This window comes from Alexandromys fortis, unplaced genomic scaffold, assembly GCF_014885135.2.
Source record: "Alexandromys fortis isolate MF-2015 unplaced genomic scaffold, M_Fortis_MF-2015_v1.1 scaffold_62, whole genome shotgun sequence".
Taxonomy (NCBI): domain Eukaryota; kingdom Metazoa; phylum Chordata; class Mammalia; order Rodentia; family Cricetidae; genus Alexandromys; species Alexandromys fortis.
The window spans coordinates 289,442-314,791 of record NW_026067942.1 but is presented as its reverse complement, the minus strand read 5'-3'; the positions used below and the strand labels follow the sequence as shown (position 1 = coordinate 314,791).

At 45.8% G+C, this 25,350-nt stretch overlaps 1 protein-coding gene, 1 long non-coding RNA gene and 1 other non-coding gene across 4 annotated transcripts in view; 2 read left to right on the top strand and 1 right to left on the bottom strand.

The window, feature by feature from the left end:
* Mtarc2 (mitochondrial amidoxime reducing component 2) overlaps positions 1-25,350 on the top strand; it is a 39,973-nt gene that overhangs the window by 8,362 nt on the left and 6,261 nt on the right. For both annotated transcript variants that reach the window (XM_050148206.1, XM_050148207.1), the window contains exons 3-7: positions 8,499-8,667; positions 9,752-9,892; positions 21,371-21,432; positions 21,516-21,587; positions 23,984-24,131. In XM_050148206.1, the coding sequence (XP_050004163.1) occupies positions 8,499-8,667; positions 9,752-9,892; positions 21,371-21,432; positions 21,516-21,587; positions 23,984-24,110 (571 nt within the window). In that variant the 3' untranslated portion in view covers positions 24,111-24,131. The remainder of the gene's footprint in view (positions 1-8,498; positions 8,668-9,751; positions 9,893-21,370; positions 21,433-21,515; positions 21,588-23,983; positions 24,132-25,350) is intronic.
* On the top strand, positions 6,708-6,812 carry LOC126505419 (U6 spliceosomal RNA). Its single transcript, XR_007592902.1, has one exon. It is a non-coding gene; the product is annotated as a U6 spliceosomal RNA (small nuclear RNA).
* LOC126505353 (uncharacterized) overlaps positions 24,841-25,350 on the bottom strand; it is a 3,562-nt gene continuing 3,052 nt past the window's right edge. Inside the window, exon 2 of the long non-coding RNA XR_007592871.1 lies at positions 24,841-25,277. This is a non-coding gene — a long non-coding RNA (uncharacterized lncRNA). The remainder of the gene's footprint in view (positions 25,278-25,350) is intronic.

Here is a 25,350-nt window from a genome sequence, read left to right as displayed (position 1 = left end):
CTCCCTGACTGAGCTTCTTTCTCCCGGCATTCTGTTCTGTTTATTCTACCCACCTAAGGGTTGGCCTATCAAGGGGCCTAGGCAGTTTCTTTATTAATAAGAAATCACTCCCACATCAAAATTCTAAAGCAATTCCTTGCTGAGTGCAGTGTGCCCCAGTAAGCCTGTAAATGAACATCCCTAGTTTCAGCTTACATAGGAGGAAAGCAGACTTTGATCTCCCACCCCGTCCCACATAGAAGTGGGAGGTGGGAGGGAGGGAAGGAAGAAGGGAGGGAGGGGAGGGGAACAGATCAGTGAGCGGCTGGGATTCAGTCCATGCACCTCCTAGTCTTCTTTTATTCCCTGCGTGCAGGAAGGGGGAACAGTTTCCACAAATGACTGGTTTTGAAGAGAAAAACCAGCATGCTGTTTATATTGCAGTTGAGAACTTGCGGGTGTGTGAAGGGTGTGTGATGACTGTGTCTGTTCCCCGGGGTGGGGCCGGCTCACTTTCACCCACAGCGACTTTTTTCTCTGCGGGTCTTCACCTGTTGACAGAGATTGCTCTGGGGAGGCTCGGATGCTCCCTGGAAGCCAAGAATATAAGAGACCTTGTGGGAAAGAGATGGTGTGCAGGTCAGAGGACAGTTTGAGGGGGTCAGTTCTCTCCTTCCACCATGTGGGTCCCAGGGTCTGAACTCAGATTGTCAGGCTGGGCAGCAAGCGCCTTTACCCACTCTCCAGACCAGTGTTAAAATGTTTAGGGTAGTTATAGGTCAGTAGTGTTACTTGGTATTGCAGATCTCTGAGTGGTTATTGTCTGAAAATGCCGCATATAGTGGGTGTGGTGACATGTGCCTGTATTCCAGTACCTGGGAAGCGGGAACAGAAGGCTCTTGAGTTCAAGACCAGCCTGGTCTACATGATGAAAAGGGCCTGCTGCTAGCCTTTGAAGGGAGGGGGAAGAAAGAAAACTTCAAACTTAACAAATAGTCTTTGGAGTCTAGCTTTAAAGACTAGCTGAGCAATGGTTTAATTTAAGTTGAAATTTAAGTCCAGATAAATTAGGTACACAAGTATTGGTTGACTTCTTAAACGTATTTAAGGTTTTTCCCCCTAAAAATAAACAAGAAAAATGACATTGACTCCAGACAGTCTAATCCAGTTATTTTTTTGTAACTGAAAAGGGAAGACAGGGTCACATGAGACAGGAAGAAAGTGGGTAGTTTGCACCAGTGGCCATGATACTTCAGCTGGGCTCCAAATGTTTGTGTGTTTCTCTCCTGTTGAAATAAGAGCGGCGGGGCTGCGTCCCCAACACCCCGGCCGCTTGCTAGCTCATGCCCGAAATAACAACACACAAACTGTATTCATTTAAGAACTGCTTGGCCCATGAACTCTAGCCCTTACAGGCTAATTCTCGCACCTGGACTAGCCCATTTCTAATGATGTGTGTAAGCACCCCAAGGTGCGCTTACTGGGAAGATTCTAGCCTATGTCCATCCTGGTGTCTCTGCTCCAGAGCAGAGCTGTCGAGTCTCCGGGAGCAGAGCAGAGTCTGACCTCACTTCCTCTTCCGCCCAGAATTCTATTCTGTTTTCTCCTCCCATCTATGTTCTAAGCTATGAGGCCAAGCAGTTGGTTTATTATAATTAACCAATTACCTTTCTCCATCACTCTCCCAATGATCAGTTCTCCAGCGGACATTAAGTGGTGTCCCACAATCCAAGTCTAACACCATCTGCCCGGAGATAGCTTCAGTTCCAGCAGAGTAAGGACTGGTCTCTTGAGAATGCCTCCTGTTATGCCCAAATCTGCGAAGTCTCTGCAAAAGCCAGCAAGGAGACCGAGTCCCATATGTAAAAAAGCAAAGAGCCTTTATTTTATGCAAGTTTGCAAACTCTCTCTGCATGTCCAACATATTAGAATAAAAGGAGAGCCCCAAGCTCAGTTAGAGTTGGGTTTTATAGTAAAAGTGGGGGTGAGGGGTTTCTGAGGTTCAGTACCCCTGATTGGCTGACGTTTGTCTAGGGGCGTCCTGGTGAGTGTGTGCTGGCGGGTGGTCCTATCTACAGCTGTTGGAATGCCAGGCATTTCCTTTGGATGGTCTGTTTTTGGTGGTGCTCTGGTAATTTCAGTTTGAGGATCTTTCTGCAGCCAGGGTAAACTTCTGAGACTCAGGCCTTCATTTAAATTTATTGATGGCTGAGTCATACTCTGGCAGGTGATAATGGTTGGAAGTAAAGAACTTCCTTTGGGTGACCTGCCCATACTTAGCTTATCATGGCTGGCTCCCACACCTCCCACGGCTGACACTAGTAGCTGTGCTAGCTAGAGGTAGTAGTTAGCTACCTGAGCCTCTGACCCACCAACTGTGACTTGACTCCCACAGCCTCCTTCTTGGGTTCAATTCTTCAGAATGCCTCACAGAATTCAGCAAACACACTTGCCAGTTGTTTGCAAAAGACACTCCAAGGCTGAGGAGAAGGTGGCAGATGAAGAAGTGCAAGGTGTGGGGGGTGGAACCCCTGTGTACTCTCTGAGCATGCTGCCCCCTAGGTGCCGTGCTCTGCACCAGCCAGAGAATGATCTGTGACAGCCATGCTCTGGATTTTGAATGAGTGAGTTTACTAAGTCTATGTCAAGCCAAAGGTAAAAAAAAAAAAAAAAAAAACAAAATGGCAAGAGACAGACAGACAGACAGACAGTCAGTCAGACAATAATAAAACATCATCGAATTGGGTGCTTCATACATCCAGCAGATACCAATTCAGGAAGCCCCTTTATGACAATCAGTTAGAGTTCCCAATAGAGGGTCCCAGGCAGAGCAGAACCTCCCCCACGTGGGGCTTCCAAGTACAAGATCAAGGAGCAATAGACAGAGATGACATCATCAAATGGGGTCCTCTAACATCCAGCAGAGACCTCTGACAGTCAGCTGAGTTCCCAAGTTGAGTGTTTTCTCTGTGTCTGTATTTGGGCCTTCTCTTTCCCGTTTGCCTACACTTTTATATTGCTAGATAAACAATAGTGGCAATTGTTGGGAATGGTTTACCTTGAGCTGTTTCGAGGGCATAGTGCTTTCCCTCTGGGGCTGTTTCTTCCTCGCGACCACAGAGGAAGGGGGCAGCACGTCCCAGGACAGTGGGCCCCACAGGGCGCTTTGAGACACTCGTGCTCTGGTCTGAAATGGGGGAGGAGGCTCCCCTCCTGGGAGCCAGCTTCACAGTGAGCTTAACACTGTGTGCGCTAAGCAATCTGGAAGCTCTCTGAACCAAGCCCTTTCAGCTTTTATTATATAGGTGTGATTGATAAAAATAATTATTTGACTTTTATTACATAGGTGTGGTTGATAAAAATAATTAACCATTGATCAGCCTCTGTCCCTTGGAGGCAGGGGAGGGGAGTGAGGTGGTGCTAAAACCAGACTTCTGATCTTGGAGTAGGCTCCCCTGGCAGTCAGTTCTTGAGAGAGTTGGTTCATCTACCGCATGGGGCCTGGGAATTGAACCCAGGTTTTCAGCATGGTGGCAATCGTCTTTACCATTTGGGTCATCTTACTGGTCCCATGATTATGTTTTAATGGAAGAGGAAGGAAGAAATTATCTTTGGTCTAACAAAAAGCCTTTGAAGTCTAGCCTTAAAGCTAACTAAGTTATAAGAATAAATAAAAATTAAAAAAAGACTTAAAGAAAGACTAGCTAAGTAACATTTGATTATTATATGTAATTTCACACACACACACACACACATATATGTAGGTATAATTGTTATGTGCAGAAGTGGCAGTTGTCCATCTTTTTTCCCTAAAAATAAAAAAAGAAAATATTAGCTTCAATTTTGCAAAGTCCAACTGAAGTTTTATTTCTTTGCAACTGAACAGAGAAACCAAACAAAAAAAGCTGGTGAGATAGGAAGATATCTTAGTTATTTTCCTGTTGTTATGAAGAGACATCATGACCAAAGCAGCATATGAAAGAAAGTGTTTAGTTGGGGCTTCCAGTGTCAGAGGGTGAGTCCACCATGGCAGCTGCATGGCAGACATGGTGCTGGAGCACAGCTGAGAGTTTGCATCCTGCTCAGTAGGTGGAGGGAGAGCGGAGGGATCAAGCTTAATCCTGGAACTAGCTCTCGTAGACCATGCTGGCCTTGAACTCGCAGAGAACCGCCTGCCATGGCCTCCCTAGTGCTGGGATTAACGTCTGGCTGATGCAGGCTTTTGGCGCAGGCTTTTAAAACCTCAAAGCCTGCACCCTCAGTGACACGCCTCTTCCAACAAGGCCACTCCTCCTAATTCTTCCCAAACTGTTTCACCACCTGGGGACCATGTAATCAAACATACGAGCCCATGGACGCTATTCTCATTAGAGCCACCATGGAAGGCAAGAGGCATGCTTTTCACTCTTAATACAGAGAGTGTGTCACCTCTGCGTCCTCAGAGAGTATGTATTTCCCTCTACCAGCACACACCAGCCAGCGCCCAGCAATCCATCCTGACTCCATCTGCCTGAAGTCAGCATCGGCTCTCACAGGTTAAGGACTTGGTCCCATTAGTCTATTCCTAGCTTTGGACACCAGTGAGAGCGGCAGCCTGACTCTGACTTACCACCCCCTCCCTGGCTTCTGTTCATTGCTAGAGTGTCTCTTAGAAACTGGGAATCGTGTTTACTGAGTGCTTGTGAAGGATGTTCTAAGGGCTAAGGGCGAGATGAGCCCAACAGGTAGGGAGCTGAACACTCGTGTGCTTTCTGGGTGTGCCTCCCTTTATACACCTCTAGGTGTTCAGCGTTGGCAGACTCTTTGAACCTGGTCCTTTGGGAATTATGGAAACTTTATTATACAGCATCCTTGATAAAACTGTCGACTATCAATCGACTCAACCTTCATCCTCTGCCCCTTCCTTGGAGGTTGGGGATTGTGGGACTAGAGTCCAGACCTCTGATCTTGGGGTTGGCTCCCCTGGCCTCAGGTAGCTTAGGAGCCCCCAGCCATCAGTCACCCCTGTCCTACCATTGGCCACTGTGTGCACTGTGTGTGTTACACCGTGTGGCTTCCACGTGTAACCCGTGCGCTCATTCTTTTCTTTGTGCTTATATGACATGAACAATACTCTATGAGTCTTCTTTAAAGTTTCTGTTAATTAGTTTTAGATGTGTGTGTGTCTCTGTGGGCGAGTATGGTGTAGGTGCCCTCAGAGAGTATAGATTCCCTGTGTGTGTGTGTCAGGTTCCCTGGAGCTGAATTTCAGGCCATGCTGAGCTAACTGACCCTCCTCCAGGAGAGCAGCAAGCCCTCATAACCACCAAGTCATCTCCAGCCCCCTTACAGACATTCTCATTGTGTCTTCTGAGAAGACAACTTGGGTGAGGTCAGTTCTCTTCTCCCATGTGGGATCCCAGGGATTGAACTTAGTTTGTGCAGCTTGTCCGTAATCCCCTTACCTGCTTAGCCGTCCTGCCAGCTCCAAGGTATGGATTTTAAGTGTAGGCTACCTAGACCAGAAGACATGTAGCATTTATTTATTTACTTGTCTGTCATTTGTTGCACATTTTGGATATCTCTCATTTGTTAAGTAATATTAATTCCCTTCTCAGATCTTTGACGGAGTTAAAGATTAGATAATTGTAGTTACTCTCTACATTATTTAGACTCCTTGAGATAGAATGTTTAGTGTATTTATTATTTGTTCCTATTGTATATAGTTGTATTTGTATCTATCTTATTTAGACAAAAGGGGGAGATGTAGGAGTAGCCCCAGCCAATCACCTTGCTTGTAGGGCGGGGTCGCCTGAGGATAGTTTTTACTAATAAATATTGCTGGTGTGCTCTCCCCGCCCCTTCTGCTTTCCTGTTCTCTGCTGGAACCTTGGGTTCTGTAAGTCTCTTTCCCAATTAAAGCTGAATATATTATTATAATTTCTATCTGCCTTCATTTACGCCGCTACAGGCCTTAACAAAAGGGTGTCAAGATTTGGCAACAGGAGTTGTGGTGGTAATGCCTGTAATCCCAGCTCTGGGACAGGGAGTATTCTGAACCTTCAGGAGTTCAGAAGTTCAACTATTTAGTGAGTATTCTGTGTGTTTGTTGAACCCCTTTGCACCCATCACCTCGGGCATCCTCCCACAGGCATAGGCACAGCATTCGCACAGGCTTTGTGTGTGTGTGTGTGTGTGTGTGTGTGTGTGTGTGCCTTTGTGCAGTTCTTATGGCGTGGGAGGGCAGGGCAAACTGTTCTCCAGATCCTTAAATCCATAGTTTGCACGAGAGCCCCCGCATCTTAGTTAGGGTTTCTATTGCTGTGGAGAGACACCATGTCCAGGCAGCTCCTATAAGGAAAACATTTCACGGGGGCTGGCTCACAGTTTTAGAGGGTCAGTCATTATCGTCATGGTGGGAAGCATGGCAGTGTGCCGGCAGACGTGGTGCTGGCTGCATCTTGACCAGAAGGCAACAGAGAGTGTCTGACTGTCACACAGAGTAAAGCTCGTGCACAAGAGACCTCAAAGCCCACCCCTCACAGTGACACACTTCTTCCAACAAGGCCATGCCTGCTAATAGTGCCACACCCTTTGGGGACCATTTCTTTCATGCTCCCCCCCCATTATAGTGCTGGGAATGGAACCCAGGGCCTTGTATATGCTAAGTAAGTACTCTACCACTGGGCTAGCCAGATCTCATTTCTATGTTTTGTTTTGTTTGTTTGTTTTTAAAATAGAATTTTGTTATGCTTCCTTTTGCAACACATCTACTGGAATTGGAATGATACAGAGTCAATTAGCCTGGCCCCTGTGCAAGAATAACACAGATTTGCTGAATGTTCCATATTCTTCTCAAAACAATTAAGTAAATATAAAAATAAACAAATGGATATTAAAATTTAAAAAGTAGCTGGGTGTGGTGGCATTTGCCTTTAATTCCAGAGTTCAGGAGGGAAAGACAAGTGGATATCTGTGAGTTTGAGACCACCTTGGTCTGCATAGCATGTCCGTGGCCAGCCAAGACTTCATAGTGAGACCCTGTCTTAATACCTTTCCCTCAAAATAACAATGAATAGGGTTTTGCTATATATTTCAGGCTATCCTTGAACGCAGTATCCTCCTGCCTCAGCCTTTGGAGTTCTGGAGTTATAGATATAGACAGTCATTCATTGCCCCTTGTTCTCAGGGCTGTTAAAGAAAGGAAGGAAATATGCTTGGTGATTCACTAGGGAGGTAGAAGCAGGAGGATTGTGAATTTGGAGCCAGGTTGGGCAACATTGTGAAATTCTCACCACTTGGCTACACCGTGAGACCTTGCTTAAGGGGAGTGAGAAGAAATAAATTGATACTAAGCCTTGTCTGGAGTTAAGTAAGATTTGTGGATATTCTTAGGGTTCATTAATAAGTTAATTTCAACTGAAATCTGCTGTTTATGTTTAGAGATCATCAAAAATTTACAACATACCCATTTTATTATAATCAGTTACTTACAAATCAAAAATTTAAAGATAATTTAATCTCTCCCAAATTCTTTCACATATGTGTCCTTAAGAAACAAAATTTTATCGGTTCAAGGGAAATGCTTTAAGAGATCAATAGTCAAAATCAGTATAAAATTATGTAAGAAAAGATGAATGTACATATGTGTTTCTACCATTTCTCAGCATATTAGAGCAGCACTGAGAGATAGGAGGCTCAAGGGTAGCCTCTACCACATAGCAGGTTCCTCAAGGCCAGCCTGGGCTACCAGTGACCGTGTCTCGAAAACAGCAACAATAACAACAGTAGTTGGCCTATTTAGAGAAAATCTTATTTGTGTATTTTAAAAATGGATGATGGTGGATATCAAACTGATAACATTTAGAAATCACTGGAAAAAATCAAGTATAGTCTCATTTTAAAAGTCGGTGTTATGTAATTCAAGGAAATGAAGTTAGATGGAAATATTTGCATATCAATCTGTGTGCGAAAGACACACAATTTTAACAGCTAATATGGAGAAGTCAATTTAAAAGCAAGCCAGGCGCACAGCAGAGCACAGTATGGTTCACGTCTGTGTTCACCCCCTTCCAGTCGGTAGGCATAACACACTTATCTCCAGTGTACAGCGGGAGACAGAGGGAGAGGCAGAAGTGTTAAGTTTACTTAAGGCCAACAGACCAAGGGAATGACTGACCAGTCTGAACCAGGTCTGAGAATTTCCAACCAAAGGTGCACCTGCTCCAGGCAACCCTCCCCACTTTGGAAAGAAACCCAAATCATTGGTATTTGTAATGGTTCGGAAGCCTAGCCATGTAGGTGTCTGGAAGTGTGCCAGGAACGCAAAGTTCCAGGTTCCAACCCGAGCCCAGTGGCCCAGAGTCTGCGTCTGAACAAGTGTCTAGGTGATTCGTAGCCATGGGAGCTGGAGAGCTCCTCCCCAGAGCATTTGCTGGACCTTCTGCTCTTTCCTGGCCCCTCTCTGAAGACCTCTCAGCAGCCGTTGGTGTATTCGGTGCCAACACAAGTAATCCGGTGTTCTCTTGCAACTCTCCCAGGCTATTCGGTCTCGACATTAAAGGCAGAGATTGTGGCGATGAGGTGGCCCAGTGGTTCACCAACTACCTGAAGACGCAACCCTACAGGTTGGTTCAGTTTGATACCAGCATGAAAGGAAGGACCACAAAGAAACTGTACCCTTCTGAAAGTTACCTCCAGAATTATGAGGTGAGTGTACAGTCTTCCTTCCTTCTACCTGCTACCCTGGGCCCTCCGTGCTTTCTTCTCTGTCATAGAGCCCTTTGGGAGGCTTCAGTTAGGAAACCTTGGCAGTGGTTCAGGAGGGTGGTCCAGGGTACAACCTACACGTTAAGGATGGAGAGGGACTTGGGTTGAGGGCTGTCTCAGTGCTGGGACTTCCGGGTGCCTGGAGGGTTAGGTATGGGAGATGTGTGGAGGGCACAGCCGGGGCTGACTTGTGAGGAGATGGGGACTCAGGAGGAAACTGGCTGGAAGCTGAGTGTGGTGGCTCATGCCTGTAATCCTAGCACCAAGGAGGCTAAGATAGGAGGATTACTGTGAATTTAAGGCCAGCCTGGGCTCAAGGTGAGACTGTGTCCCAGAGAGGAAAGAAAGAGAAGAAGCCTGGCTGCAAGTGAAGGTGAAATGTTGGGACTAAGTGTGCCTTTCCCGATGCAGGCTTTCTCCAGGCCACCTTCACTGCCTGTGTATGTGACAGCTGTGTCATAGGCCAGCAAGGCAGCCCCTGCCGGGGAAAGCTACAGCCAGTCACTAGGTCCCTCAGGGATTCCCATCCAAAGCCAAGGCTCGCTTATCTATTATTATTAATATTATTAGTGGTAGTGTTATTTGTTTGCTTTGTCACTAATGTTCCTCACCTAAAGCAGTGTCAGGTATCTCCTGGTGATTAATAGGTTTTGGACAGATGGTGGTGCTAATGAAACCATCGCTGGGATGTCCTCCATCGGCAGCAGACTCTATCTTGTGTGATGAGGAAGGAAAGCAGGCTGGTGAATAACAGCTCCCCAGTGTGGTGGTGCACACCTCTAATCTTAGCATTCCTCAGGTAGAGGCCTCGGCTCTCTGTGAGTTCAAACACAGCTTGATCTACCTAATAAATTCTAGGACATCCAGTCTATGAGCCTCCCCAACCCCCTCCCGCAATTGCCTCTCCTGAATATAGCTCTCCCCTTCCTTCCACACTTCAGAGGTTTCCTGTCTGGGCTCTGCTGAGCTTTGGGCTGCAATGGCAGGGGGCGGGGAGGCCTGACTGTGCTGTGTCCTGTAACAGGTAGCCTACCCAGACTGCAGCCCCATCCACATGATTTCTGAAGCCTCTTTAGTGGATCTCAACACCAGGCTGAAGAAGAAAGTGACGATGGAATACTTCAGGCCAAACATTGTGGTGTCAGGCTGTGAGGCTTTCGAGGAGGTAAGGGGTCAATGCCACAGACGTCAGACTCAGATGTGCTGCCCTCAGAACTGGTGGATCTAAAGGAAGCTCCTGCAGTGACCCAGATGCCCCTGGGCTGGTGGTGGGGATACTCCTTCCCTCAGATTCTCTATGGCGGCTAATGACCTCTTGGCCTCCAGGGGGCGCTGGCCTCCAGAGCTCACCAAACTCCAGCTTGCACTATCTACCTGTAGCCTGGGCATAAGGAAAGGAAAGGGAGACAAAGGGGACAGCGCTCCCATCATTTCCCAGGAGTGTGCTCAGAGATTTCAGTCCCGGGTTCCCACATAGAGGCTATGAAGGTACAGGAGTCCCACCCTGTGACAATGCCTGCTGCAGTCGGAGTCCTCTGTGCCTTCCCGAGTGACCAAGAGCAGGAAATCCCGCCCTGAGCATGGGGAGGAGTGGACTGAGCTTTCTGAGTACTGGGAATAACAAGGACAAGTATCGTTAATGGGGTGCGAAGCCTGGAACTGACTGATGGCGTCATGTTGGCCCCTCCCTCAGCCCTGTGAAGTCTGCAGTAATATTTCCTTTATATGAAGATACAAAATAATCCCACACTAGTTCAGACTTAGGTATAATACAGGGTTATTTATTTAGGGAAGACTTACAGATCACTGTCCTAGATCACAGTCCTCTGCATGAAGGGGGAACAGGAACAGAGTCTAGCAGCTGGAAGTGAGAGTGCGAAGCAAGCCCAGGCTTTATAGCTGCTTTATGAGACCACGCCCAAGTGGGCTGGTATCTTAAAGGCTATTGGCTGAAGGAACGGAAGGAGCTCCCACAGCACACATGCTTAGAAAGGTTCCCCAACTGCCCAGCGAATGAGGGATATGGCTGGCATTACAACCCAAGGCGTGCCACCCGCCTCTGGAACTGGGGTGAGGATACCTGTGTAGAGACCCAGGCAGTTAGCGCCCAGAGGAGCTCTTGAACACCAGCTCTTCGCTCCTGTGGGCGGCCGTGCTTCCTTTTGTGTGAGTAGAATGTGCCCTTATTTGTTGGTCTCCATGGTTCTTTTGGGCAAATCTTTACATAGAACCACTTCAAGCCTGCCTGTGTCTACACAATTTGACAATCTTAAAGCAGTGGCACACACAGAAGATGTCTATCAGCTGATGCTGTCCTGCAGTCTTAGTTACCTGCTTGCCACTATGATACAATATCCTTAGAGGAGAAGGGGTTTATGTTTGCACATGGTTCTGGAGGGATAGAGGCCATCATGGCTGAGATGGCATGCTGGCAGGAACAGGAAGGTGGCTGGTCTCATCACATCTGCACACGGGGGACAGAGTGGACAGGAAGTGGGGCCAGGCTGTAGACCTTCAAGCCCCAACCCCTAGTGACCCACTTCATCCAGCAATGTGCCTCCTTTTAAAGGCTCCACAACCACAAGCAGAACTCCAGGTGGGGACCAAGTGTTCATACGCCTGTCTGTGGGTATGAACAGTTTGGGTTCAGACCACACCAGCTGTCTACACAATTTGCTTTTAAATGTCTTTAATTTCTTCTCATATTTGTTAAAGGTAAAATCTTTTTTTTTACCTTTGTTTTGGGCAAAGCACTGTGGCTCAGATCTCTGGGTACAGAGACAAAGAGGTAGGGATCCTGGGTATTAGATGTAGTCCAGACTGGCCTTGAACACACTCTGTTGCCTAGGCTGGCATTGAACCTATTCTGTAGTGCTGGCCTTGAATCCACTCTATGGTCCAGGCTGACCTTGAACCCACTTTGTAGCCTGGGCTGGTCTTGAACTTGTGATTCTCCTGGTTCCCTCCTAAGTGACAAGGATTGCAGGCCTGTGGCATCAGGCCCAACTAATAACAAGCATTTTTAACACAGCATGCCAATTCACTCAGTGTTTAACAAGTGTCTGATGGCTTCATCAGCATGAACACTGGAACAGACAAGTTGGAAACTCAAGCAGCGAGAAACAGGCAGGGCGACCAGGAATCAAATGAAGTTCCAGTCCCATGGTTTTTTTTTTTTTTTTTTTTTTTTGCATAAGATCTTTCAAAGCCCTGCACATAATTTTGGTTTTGCTGCTTTTCTTAAAGCTCCCCCAAACACACACACACACACACACACACACACACACACACACACACACACGGAAAAGTCCAAATCTATATCATTTTGATACTAACTTTGCTGTAAGATCTTGAGCCTAAGCTGGGTGGTGGTGGCACACGCCTTTAATCCCAGCACTCGGGAGGCAGAGGCAGGCGGATCTCTGTGAGTTAGAGGCCAGCCTGGTCTACAAGAGCTAGTTCCAGGACAGGAACCAAAAGCTACAGAGAAACCCTGTCTCGAAAAAAAAAAAAAAAGATCTTGAGCCTAGGAAAGAAGGCAAGATGATGTCATCTCTGGCTGTAGAATTTTTGCATTTCTGTAACTTGTTAAACTTAACCTAAGGCTAATATAAGCATAGCCCTATTCTGGGGGCCATTTGGATATGTAATATTTTTATCTATCTATCTATCTATCTATCTATCTATCTATCTATCTATCTATCTATCTATCTTTTATGTATACAACATTCTGCCTGCAGGACAGAAGAGGGCACCAGATCTCATTACAGATGGTTGTGAGCCACCACATGGTTGCTGGGACCTCTGGAAGAGCAGCCAATGCTCTTAACCATTAAGCCATCTCTCTAGTCCCTAATTTTTGTTTTCTTAATGTTTAGGGAATTTATGCTCCCAAGCCTATTTGCTGTTATATTTTTGAATTATGATGAGCATCCAGAAATAGTAAATAAGATAATATGTTCTTATTTTTCTAGAAAATTCTATAGCCATGCATATTCTTACCAAACTCCTTATTGTGGAATGATGTAACTGTTGCTGATTTAGTCCAGCTTAAGTGAGGAAGGCCAGTAGTGAAGGACTTGATGCACTGACCTGTCTATCACCTACCATGATAACCCTTTCAAATATTAATGCAGAGTGATTAAGGGTATACATAATTAATCCTCAACTAATAAAAAATTATAGCAAACCTTATCATGATGCAAAAGTCCAGGCCACTGGTTATTGTAAGTGTGGGGCGGTAGGAGCAAGTACCGCAGACATCTGCAGCTTGTGGTGTGGAGAACCGTGAACTTCTCCCTGGGGAGCTAGAGGATGGCGCTGATTTGAAAAGGCTTGGGACGGTGCGGTGTGTTTGATTTCTGGATCACAGAGGGATGAGGTTTAAAAACGACGTCAACATTTGCCGCTTATCTCTGTCGCTGGGCCATCAAGGGGCTCAGTGTTCCCTGGACTTTGCTCACTGTCCTGAGCTAAACCCGAAATGTTTGAACGGGCGTCTTTTTTATGTAAGTCCTCGCTCTGCGTTTTGAAAGAGCTGGGGAGAAAACTGCAGAAAAAGCACAAGTGTGTTCTCTGTCACACAGGAGGGGCTGTTTCTACAAACTTCTGGAGAGGGCCTCAAACTCCCCGTGTAGCTGGGGATGATCTTAAACTTCTCGCCTGGTTCAGGATTCCAGGCATGCCGTTTGCGAGGTGCTGGGAGACAAACACTGGACAAGTACTCTTCTACCTGAGGAGCATTCTTAGTGACCAGTCTCATCTGGTCAAAGAAGCTAAGCAGGGGCAGCCCTGGTGTGCCCTTGGATGGGAGGGGTTCCCAAAGCCAGACAGTTGTGCTTTGAATCCCAGCCCCACTACTCACTTTTAGTATGGCCTTGTCCTCACCAGTCCTTCCCATTCCATCAGGTAAAAGGCGACATTTTTGCAAATCCTCACTTCCAGACCTTTGTCTTTGATGGCCTGAGTTAGGACAACAGCTGTGCTTGCCTACTTGGCTTCAAGTTTTTTTTTTCTTCTTTAAAATCTGTAGTATTTAGTTTTGTTTTATAGGTCTGAGTGTTTTGCCTGCATGTATGTACGTATATACACCAAAGGCATGCAGTATTCATGGAAGGCAGAAAAAGGTGTCAGATCCCCTGGAACTGGAGTTACAGATGGTTGTGAGCCACCATGTGGGTGCTGGGAATCAAACCTAGATCCTCTGCAAGAGCAGCTGAGTCATCTTTTCACCTGGTTTCATCAGCTCTTTGTGGCTGAGAATGACCATAAACATCTGTGCTTCTTCACCTCCCGAGTCCTAGGTCCACAGACATGTGCCACCATGCCTGGCTTTGATCCGTGTGTTCATAGATACAGATTAGACATGTGGTCTACCATGGAGTGCATGGACCGCACGTAATAGTGGCCCCGTAAGGTAATGATGGGGCCATGCAGTTCTTATTCCTGATGACATCATAGTGCCATATTGTGGGATAAAGCTACTCACCTGCTCTTGGTGATGCTGGTGTAAACAAACCCACTGTACTGCCAGTTGCAGCAGTACAATTATGTAGAGTTTGTAGTGCAATGATTATACTCAGTACTGGCTCATGTCTTTATTATCTTTTAACTTTATTGTTACAGTGGAGTATATTCCCCCTACTTATCAAAAGGCAGCTCACTGTGACATTTTGTACACACCCTGCCTCTGATTGCATCCTTTTCTCTGTGTGTAATGCGGTTTGATGTTGTTTTGTTACTCTCTCTCCGTTAGCATCCTTTTCTCTGTGTGCAATGCGGTTTCATGCTGTCTTGTTCAGCGTGACCGTCACATCCAAGGTAAGCTGCTGGTGCTGCCGGTAAGAGGTCATACTGTATCATCCAGGTCTGTGTAAATGCACTTTACGATGTGAGCGTACCAGCCACGCTTGACGCCTGTCTCAGAGCTCATCTGCGTTGGGAAGTACCCTGTGACTGTTCACTTAGCAACTCTTGTACATTTTCCATATTTCTCATACCTTGATAATAATAATTGTGTGTACTGTAAGTATTTGGCTGGTGGTTTTCTGACCTTCTTGTTACTACATGGGGTCATCAGTAACAGATCACAAAGATATTTTTAGCAATGGGTGTGATGGCTCAGAGGGTAAAGCTACTGACTGAGCCTTACTGCCAACCCTGATGACCCCAGTTAATCCCTGGGACCCACCTGGTGAAAGGAGAGACATGACTTTTAAAAGTTATCCTCCGACCTCCACACGTGTTCCAGGGCTCACTTACATGTGTGCATATAAACATGCACCATAAAACAAAAAAAAATCAAAAAGCTAAGTTTAAGTTTTAGAAAAGTTTACTCATTCATACATTCGTCCTCTCATTTTGCACCAAAATAATTTAAGGTGGTTTCTAGTAGTTGTATGCACAGTACAGCACAGTAAAGTGTGTGTAGCCATGGGAAGCCAGGAGCTGGATTGGGGCAAACAGCACTCCTGGCACTAGGAGCAGGGAGGTGGGGCCGGATGTACCCGAAGTTAGCAGGTTTTTCCTGGCTTGTTGCCAGCACGGGCACTTGGCTGGTCCCGTCTGTTATTTCTCTCTCTCCTAGGTGTTTCCCTGTTCTCTGTGGTTGGCTGGGATAAGACCCCTCTTCTGTTGGCTTCTGTGTGATGGGATAGGCACATATGCATATATGTGTTATGGTTATGCACATGTATAACATATTTTATAGAGAGAGATGCATGTATAGACATACCTATGGAGATAACTGCTTGCAGAGAGAGATAAGAAGGAGGAAAAGAGGGCCTCTATATTAGCTCTACTTCCTGTTTCATACATTTAAGGCAGATGCTTGTATGGATTGTAATGAATGTCTCAGAAAATACCCTTATTTGTGCTGTTTGTGTGTGGTTTCTCTCCTTGCCCCCAACCCATATTTTACCCTTTCCTCTGGGTCTTGCTTATGGTGGAAGCTTCGTTACTCTTAGTTTCCTATTTACGAGATGTGTGCAACCTGGCAGAAAATTCGCAGGAGGGGCTGGAGAGATGGCTCAGCAGTTGAGAGCACTGGCTGCTTTTGCAGAGGACCCAGGTTTGATCCCAGTATCACATGGTGGCTCACAACCATCTACAGCTCCAGTTCCTGGGGATCTGATGCTCTCTTTGGACTTCCCCAGGCACTGTATGGACGTGGTGCACAGACATGCAGGGAAAATACCCAAGCGCAGTAAAACAAACAAATAAATAAATAAAAGTAAAATTCTCAGTACAGAAAAGAGCCCATTACACAGAGTATTTCCCCCTCTCTCCTTAACTCCTACTCTTCCTTTTCTTCTCATTTCCAACTCACAGATTCCATCAGACATCCTAGGAGCCTGATTTGTCAGAGTGCAGGTGGACTTTTCAATCAGCAGGGGGCGCACTAATCTCTCCCAGTGTATTTGTGTTGTTTAGGCCTAATGAATATTAAACTCACCCGTTATGAATTCAATTTTTCAGTTATTTAAAATATAGTGTTTGCTTTAGGAACTGAATTAACCATTGCATTTAACTCTAAGTGGACAACGATCAGATGAGGGTGGGCGACTTTATTAATACAAAGCGATTAACAGTGTCAAGACACAGAGTTAGCATTTGGAGGTGCTAACGACATTGATTGGGAAGTCAGACAAATTGCTAATGAACCCGGCAGTTGACTTTTGGAACAGAAGGAGACCTAAATCTGTCTTGTTGGACCAAGACCCTAATTGAGCTTTTCAGGGTTCCTGGCTTCTGTTAAAGCCACGACTTAGAAGCTCACAGACAAGTAGCTTGAGACATTGAACTTACTGTCACGTGGAACAAGGGAGTTGAATACGAGAAGGCTGTAGGCGAGGTCTTGGATTCCCCAGGCTGCTGGTGGTTCACATACTTGTATCTGCAGTGCCCTCGTGTGGCGAAAGGAGCCCTGACACCTTGGCTCCATGCTGTCCTGGGCCTTTTTCCCTTTCCCAGACAGGCACTGCCCTCCAGCGGGAGGTTTGCCACATGCTTCCCTTGCAATTGCCCTGTTTGAACAGGGCTTGTCGTAAGTCACGTGGTGTGTGTGACCTCGGCTTTTACAAAGCTTGCACAGCTCCTGGGCCAACTGATTGCTTGGAACATGGAATTTATTTCCTCCAGAAGTAGTTTCCTGGAGGATGACTGGGCATCTGTAGCTGTGGTCATACTGGGTGGGGGATGTCTGGGTTTGAAGACTCATTTGGCTCTGGAACACCAATTGTGCAATGCTTACTCATTTCTATAGGCCCAAGAGAGGAGCTAGTTGGCTTTCGAATACGGGATGATTATGATGTCATAGCCAGTCGCAGAAGGGGAGACTAGATAGCGCTCTTCCCTGCTCTTGCTGTGCCCTCTGTAGAGACTTAAGTCCCTCTCAGACCCCGAGAGGGTGAAAGCCACCAGCTAAGCAGGGGTGGACTCTTTTCCTGACTTCTCTGTACATCAGTTAGACTTAGGAGCTCCAGAAACCTCGCCTGATTGAGGTCAGTTTCCAAGAGCATTCTTTGCGTCTGCGTGTAGATCAGGTGTTCTCAAAGCTGTTGTAGGTTTACGGGACGTGTATTAAGGCCCCATCCTCAAACGCTCCCTGTTTTTCCCTGTTAAACTTAGCATTAGTGGCTCTCTGCAGAACAGGCACAAACCCTCAAGATAAGGAACCCAGACTGTGCTCTTTCTGAGACAGGGCCTCGTGTAGCCTGGGCTGGCCTTCAGCCCACTGTGTATCCGTGGGTGACTTGAGTCATGGAATTCCTGATTCTTGTGCTGCTGTCTCCCAAGGGCTGGGATTACAGGCATGGGGCATATCGCTAAGTTCCCAAATTACTTGTTATTAGTAAAAAGGACCATAACCTTTATGCTGATCTATATGAGCTTGCGAATGTGTGATATTAAGTATGTAGGTGTAGGTGTCGTATTCAAGGTCCTGTAAATGAGCTACGCCCAAACACGATCCTCTGGCATATTGATTATTTTGAGCTGAAGATGTTTGAAAAGGCAAATGCAGGGGATCATGCTGACACTTGAGTCTGTTTCTCATGCAGCCCAGGCTAGTGTGTCCTTACCAGAGACCGGGACTGTGGGGTCTGCATAGACACACCGCCGGAAGCTGATCTTTCTGGGCTTAGGCATGTGTCCTCTCTCCTGTCACTCTCTCTCTACCTCCTGCTCTTTGTCCCACGCAGGCTGTAGCTATTCAACCCCAGCTGTGTCTTTGAGCCCACTCTCTATTATGAAGGCATGGGCCATATGAAGTTTACATTACATCACACACACACACACACACACACACACACACACACGCTTTTCTCTTTATTTCTGTTTCATTTCAACTATCAGACTTAGCTTAAAAGTTCCAAGAGGATAGGAGATCTTTTGCCTCCTATAAGATGTGAGCCACATAATCCGTATATGTGGGTGTATGCATATAGCTGCCCTTCACAGATTATATCAATATAAGTTATGTTTTACTGCAGATGAAACGTAATTTAGTGTCTGGAGAGAGGGCTCGGTGGTTAAATGTTTGTTGTGCAATCATAAGCAGCCAGGCATCTCACACACGCCAGGAACTCCTGCTCTGAGGGATTCAAAGCCTTCTCCTGGCCTCTGCATACAAACAGGTACAGGCATGCCCACGACACCTACATGTACATACACTCAACATCTACATGTACATACACCCACACATATACTTATAAACAAATCTTTTTTTTTTATTTTTCAAGACAGGGTTTCTTTGTAGCCTTGGAGCTAAATCTTTTTTTTTTTTTTTTTAAAAAAAACTTTATTTCATGCACACTGGAGTTACAGACAGCTGCTGCGAGCAGCTATGTGGGTGCTGGGAATTGAACCCGGGTCCACTGGAGAAGCAGTCAGTGCTTTTAACCACTGAGCCATCTCACCAGCCCCTAAGTCTTTTTTTTTTAAAGAATGTTTTAAATACTGGTGGAAACATTGTGCTGAACTGTACACTTTTGGTTATTGTTTCCTGTGTGAAACAATGTACCTATTACTTGTTCTTATCATTTTATCATTGGGTATCGTAAGTGAGCTAGAGATGATTTAAGTAGGAATGTGTGCATAGGTTAAGAGATAGTACCAGGCCATTTTATACAAGAGATAAGTACTTGAGGATTTGGGGTTCTAAAGGGGTGCTGGAAACAATCCCCTTTTGGACACCAAAGGATACCGAAATGTGTACAAGCGACCCTATGTCTGTAAACCATATGCAGTGTTATGACACAGCATGTTTTATGTAAGTGCACGTGTATGTGTGTTTGTTTTGTGTATGTGTCTGTGATGTGTTTCCTTTTTAAAAAGTTACTTTTACTTTTTTTGTGTATGTGTAAGTGTATATGTACCATGTGTGTGCAATACTTGTGGAGGCCACAAGAGAATTCGACATCTTGATCCAAAGGCAACGGTAGTAGGTGTAGCTTGAACATAGAGACCTCAAAGCCTGCCCCCACAGTGACACATGTCCTCCAACAAGGCCACACCTACTCCAACCAAGTCACACTTCCTAACAGCGCCACTCCCTGTGAGTTTATGGTGGCCAATTACATAGAATCCACCACATTCCACTCCCTGGCACCGAAAAGCTTGTAACAATATCATAATGCAAAAGCATTTAGTCCAGCTTCAGAAACGTCCCTATAGTCTGTTAAAGTTCCCACAATGTTTACAATTCCAACATTGAAAGTTTCTCCTGAGATTCATGCAATGTCTTAACTGTAATCTTATGTAAAATCAAAATCAAAAGCAGGTCACATACTTCCAACCTGGATATACGTTACCTTTCCAAAACGTAGGGAAGGGAGCATAGTGAGAAAATACTGGACCAAAGGACGACCAGAATCCAGCTGGACCAACTCCAAATGCTGCATCTCCATGTCTGATGTCAAAATGCTACTCAGATCTCGTAACTCCTTTCAGTTTTGTTGACTGCGACACCCCTCCCTCCCTCCCTCCCTCCCTCCCTCCCTCCCTCCACCCTCCCTCCCTTCCAGCTGCCTCCATTCCATTAGCGACTTTCTTCAGCAGGTAACCCACAGCTCTGGCATGGCCAACATCTCATGGTCTCCAAGACAATCCAGGCTTCACCTGCACAGCTTCACCCAGTGACCTCTCTAGGCCTCCTTTCAGGGACTCCACGACACATCCCTGGCCTCAGCAGCTTTCCCTAGCCACAGAGGTCTATTCCATAACTCCTTCCTTCTGTCCTTAGAGGCAGAACCACGTGGCCAAAGCTGCCAAGTTCTGCTGCGAGCTGGGACTGGGTCACGGCCCCTCTTTCAATTACATCTTCACCAGCTTTCGGTTTTCTTTTTCTTTTTTTTTAAACTTTTTTATTGGTTTTATTGAGCTATTCATTTTTATCTGCTCCCCTACCTTCCTCTCCCCTCCCCTTCTACCCTCTACCATGGTCCCCATGCTCCCGATTTACTCAGGAATTCTTGTCTTTTTCTACTTCCTATGTAGATTAGATCCATGTACATTGCTCTTAGGGTTCTCATTATTATCTGGGTTCTCTGGGTTTGTGAACTATAGGCTGTTTTTCTTTGCTTTATGTTTAAAAACCACTTATGAGTGAATATATATGATGTTTGTCTTTCTGGGTCTGGGTTACCTCACTCAATATGATATTTTCTAGATCCATACATTTGCCTGCAAATTTCAAGATGTCATTATTTTTTCTGCTGTGTAGTACTCCATTGTGTAAATGTACCACATTTTCCTTATCCATTCTTTGGTCGAGGTGCATTTAGGTTGTTTCCAGGTTTTGGCTATGACAAACAGTGCTGCTATGAACATAGTTGAGCACATGTCCTTGTGGCACGATTGAGCATCCTATGGATATATACCCAAAAGTGGTATTACTGGGTCTTGAGGAAGGTTGTTTCCTAATTTTCTGAGAAATTACCGTACTGATATCCAAAGGGACTGTACCAGTTTGCACTCCCACCAACAATGAAGGAGTGTTCCCTTTTCCCTCACAACCTCTCCAGCATAAGTTGTCATAAGTGTTTTTGACCTTGGCCATTCTTACAGGTGTGAGATGGAATCTCAGAGTTGTTTTGATTTGCATTTCTCTGATGACTAAGGATGTTGAACATCTTCTTAAGTGTCTTTCAGCCATTTTAGATTCCTCTGTGAGAGTTCTCTGTTTAAGTCTGTACCCCATTTTTAAACTTTATTATTTGTTCTCTTGATAACCAATTTCTCGAGTTCTTTATATATTTTGGAGATCAGTCCTCTGTCTGATGTGGGGTTGGTGAAGATCTTTTCCCATTCTGTAGGCTGTGAAAGCCTGTTCTTGCTGATTTGGCAGAATCAGTGGTTGAGATTGTGACTCAAAAGGAAGATGCTGGGGCTGGGAGGCAGCGCAGCAGTCGAGTGCTGGACTCCCGTGCACGGGCGTTGGGTTCTGTGCTCAGTGCTAAAAGAGTTACTCTTTTTTAAAGAGTGAATTGTGTATCCTGAGCTTGACTGCATGCTGCCTCTCTTGGTGCTTTCCAGAGTTCTCTGTGTCCTTCTGTGTCTCCCTCCTTCCTCTGATGTCATACCTAGTACCAGATCAAGGTGAAGGAAGCCTGGCTCTAAAAGACACCTCTCCCTTTTCTTCTAGGACACTTGGGATGAGCTCCTAATTGGTGATGTCGAGATGAAAAAGGTGCTGAACTGCCCCAGGTAAAGACTGAGTTAGACATAGCCTCTGGAGTGTGGGACGCACTTTGGTTTGGATCCACCATCTAATCGTAGGTCTTCGGCAGGTGCATCTTGACGACAGTGGACCCAGACACAGGAATCATAGACAGGAAGGAGCCACTGGAAACCCTGAAGAGGTAGGAAGCCAGTGTGTTCCCTGTGTTGTGCGCCAGGTGTTCATGTCCTAACTCCCAGCTGCTCGAGTCCTAACTCCCAGGTGGTCGTGTCCTGACTCCCAGGTGCTCTGTGGTTTGTGTCAGTTCTTCAATGCACCTAAGTTTCATCCTCTTTTTATTTCTTTACTTTTCTGATACATTTCTAGTTGTACATTTTTCTATTTAGAAACTCTAATCTCTCATCACTTTCTTTATTTGTGTGTGTGTATGTGTGTGTGCATGTATGTGTGGAGGCCAGAGGCTGATACTGGATGACTTCCTTAGTCACTTTTTACCCATTTGTGTTTGTTTTTTATAGTAGATTTCTTTTTTAAAAAAAATTATTTCTATTTATTTATTTATTTTACTTTATGTGCTTTGATGTTCGGCTTGTGTATATGTCTGTCTGAGGGTGTTGGATCCCCAGGAGCTGGAGTCACAGACAGTTGTGAGCTGCCACATGGGTGCTCAGACTTGACCCTGGGTCCTCCAGGAGAGCAGTCAGTGCCCTTAACTGCTGAGGCATCTCTCCAGCCCCTAAATTTATTCTCAAAGGGTAGAACTCCTCGACACTCCAGCCAGTGTTCTCTGCGTCCCCTCACTGTGTAAGGAAAGGTCTCCCACACTCTATTCCTGTGAAGCTTTCTTCCTGAAGTGTCATGCGCAATTCCTTATGGACACATTAACTTCTCTCTGAAGTCTGGAATTTCCATGGCTACAGTAGGCCCAGACTGTCTGAGCCCAGGTCTGTAGAAAATGCTAGGTGACTGAGAGTCTCCTGGGCTAGTCGTGGCATTCCAAGACATGGAACTCGGTCCCTGATTCCCTCTGATGTCAAAGAAGTGTGTCCCTCTACTGGGAGTAAAATTGTGTGACCCTCAATGGCACCTGTACACGTTAGAGACTGGCTGTGTGGACCTCGTCCTGCAGAGGCACAAAGTGATGCTGATTGGCTGGAAGCAGGGGCAGCCGCAAAGAGGCAGAGGCACATAAGCTGCCATGGCTAAGCCAACCCAGGATGGACTTTATATTTGAGACAAGGGCTCTCACTGGCCCGGAACTGGCCAGTGAGCTCAGGCACCGCCTGCCCCTGGCTCCCCAGTGCCGGGGTTCTAGGTAGATGGCACTGAGCTTTTTCTGGCTGCTGAAGATCTGAACCCAGGTCCTTGTTCCTTGCACAGCAGGTGTTTTACCAACTGAGGCATCACCCAGCCCCTCTCATCAGTGTCTGGTAATTCATGGGGTGCGGGTTCCACCTTAAACATTGCAAAAAAGGACCAAAAACACCTTAGTTACCATTTTGGGGATGGCTGTGTTGTTGTGTTTGCGCTTCCTCTGTTCTATTGTCTGTCTCTAACAGTTCAGAGGGTATCTCATGAGGCCTTCATTTCACAGTTCTATTTTTGTTCTTTGCTTTGTAAAACACAGCGAAGGTGATTTTCTCCAGCTAGGTCTTAGACGTCATAAGCAGTCCCATTGACTAGTGGCATCTCAGCCTTAATTTTCACTTACAGGGGAACTCCAGTATTGAACCTTAATGTTGGGAGAAGTCGAAAGCATAGGGAGTAAAAACAATGCAGACAAAAGCAGCATAAGGGAGAAAGAGGTGTATTTTAGATCACAGTTCCAGGTTACAGTGCATCATGGTGGGGAAGTTAAGGCAGGAGCTCGGAACAGTCACATCCCATTCATAGTCACAGACAGAGAAACGAATGCAGACATGCTCGCTTGCCTGTGTTCAGGCTGACTTCTCCACTGTTAGGCAATTCATGAGCCCCTGCTTAGGGAATGGTGCTGCCCATGGTGGGCTGGGTAACTTAATTAAGACATGCCCACAGACCAACGCAGTGCAGACAATCTCTCACTGAGACTCTTAGGTGATTCTAGGCTGTGCCACTGACAACAAAAGTCAGTCAATACAGTGGGCCAGGGGTGGTTCCATTTTGAAATTTCATGAGCATGTTTTCCCCATAAGTTGTGAGTTAGGGTACCTGTGTAATAAAAGTGTTTGTACGATACTTCACAAGCCCACACTTACTATTATTAACACTGTAGTAATTATTATTATTTTATTATTAGAGACAGGGTTTCTATAATCCTGGCTGTCCTAGAACTCACCTTGTAGACCAGGCTGGCCTCGAACTCAGTGCTCTGCCTGCCTCTACCTCCCGAGTGCTGGGATCAGAGTTGTGCTCCACCACACCTGGCTTTAGAAAGCCCACACTTATTTGGCTGCTTGTGTGCAGGCATCCCTGTCATCTTTAGAAAGGACGTGTTGTTGACCCATAATTAGCCTAAGGAGCAAGCATCCGTGTCCTATAGAAAACACTAGACTCCCGTTTCTTTCGAGGCCTGATGGTGGTACTTTCTTCTTTCAGCTACCGCCTGTGTGACCCTTCGGTGAAGAGTCTGTACCAGACGTCCCCACTGTTTGGGATGTATTTCTCGGTGGAAAGAATTGGAAGCCTGAGAGTTGGTGACCCTGTGTATCGGATGGTGGATTAGTGGATCCAGTGGGGTGACATGGTAAGTTTCATTTTGCTTCTAGAATTCTGTGTTTTGACAGCGCATAACCATATTTTCTTATCTTCTGATGCTTTAAAAATTTTAAAAGTATTTTGCTGGTTGTTGGTGGCTTATGCCTTTAATCCCACCAACTTGGGAGGGAGAGGCAGGTGGATCTCCGAGTTCAGGGTCGGCCTGGTCTACAGAGGGAGTTATAGGACAGCCAAGGCTACACAGAGAAACCCTGTCTTGAAAAACAAAATACATGTTTTGAATATTTTATTATTTTCTGGTATGGATGTTTTGCCTGCATGTATGTCTGTGCCCCACGCATGTGGTACCCGAGGAAGCCAGAAGCAGGAACTCCTGGAACTGGAGTTACAGCAGATAGTGAGCTGCCGCATGGATGCTGGGAATCGAACCTCTGTCCTCTAGAAGAGCAGCAAGTGCTCTTAACCACTGAACCAGCTCATTCAGATGCTTTAAAAAAAGTCCTATGCTGTTTTAATTCTTGGGAGAATGAGCAGTTCGGGAATCATGAAAATGCTACCCCTTTCTCTCCATTCATTCAGTAATCAGTATGCTTCTTCTACCCAGCCTTCCCCATTCCTGCTTCCCATTTGGTCATAAAATACCAAGACAGGGGTCCCCCTGGTTCCTTTGGGGAGCATCATTAAAGGAATAAGGAACCAGGAGGGGTGGCACACGCCTTTAATCGCAGCACTCTGGAGGCAGAGGCAGGCGGATCTCTTGAGGTCGAGGCCAGTCTGGTTTACAAAGGCAGTCAGGGGTACACAGAGAAACCCTGTCTTGAAAAAAACAAAACATCATTGACAACAGAAAGGGAATAAGAAATGAAGGCAGATGATCCTCTAGGGTTAGATGCATGCTTTTTTTTATTTTTGTTTTTGGCTGAGAAGGGGGGAGGGTATTGAAAGCCAGTGCTTCACCAAACATCTCTTAAATATGACTTAAAGAAGAAAATCAGCATGTCAAGATGATTGATCATGACACTAAGATAGAAAATAATATTCTGACACTGATTGCATCAGGTCAGCTTGAGTCCTGAATCCTATAGACACAAGCTGAGCCCTCAGTTATAGACAGGAATGAGAAGTCATTGGAAGACCTTCCCTTGAAGGTTCTAAACAGCTCCCTTTGCAAAACCTATTATTTTTTATTTATTTATTTATTTATTTATTTATTTATTTATTTATTTATTTATTAAATATTTCAGTCT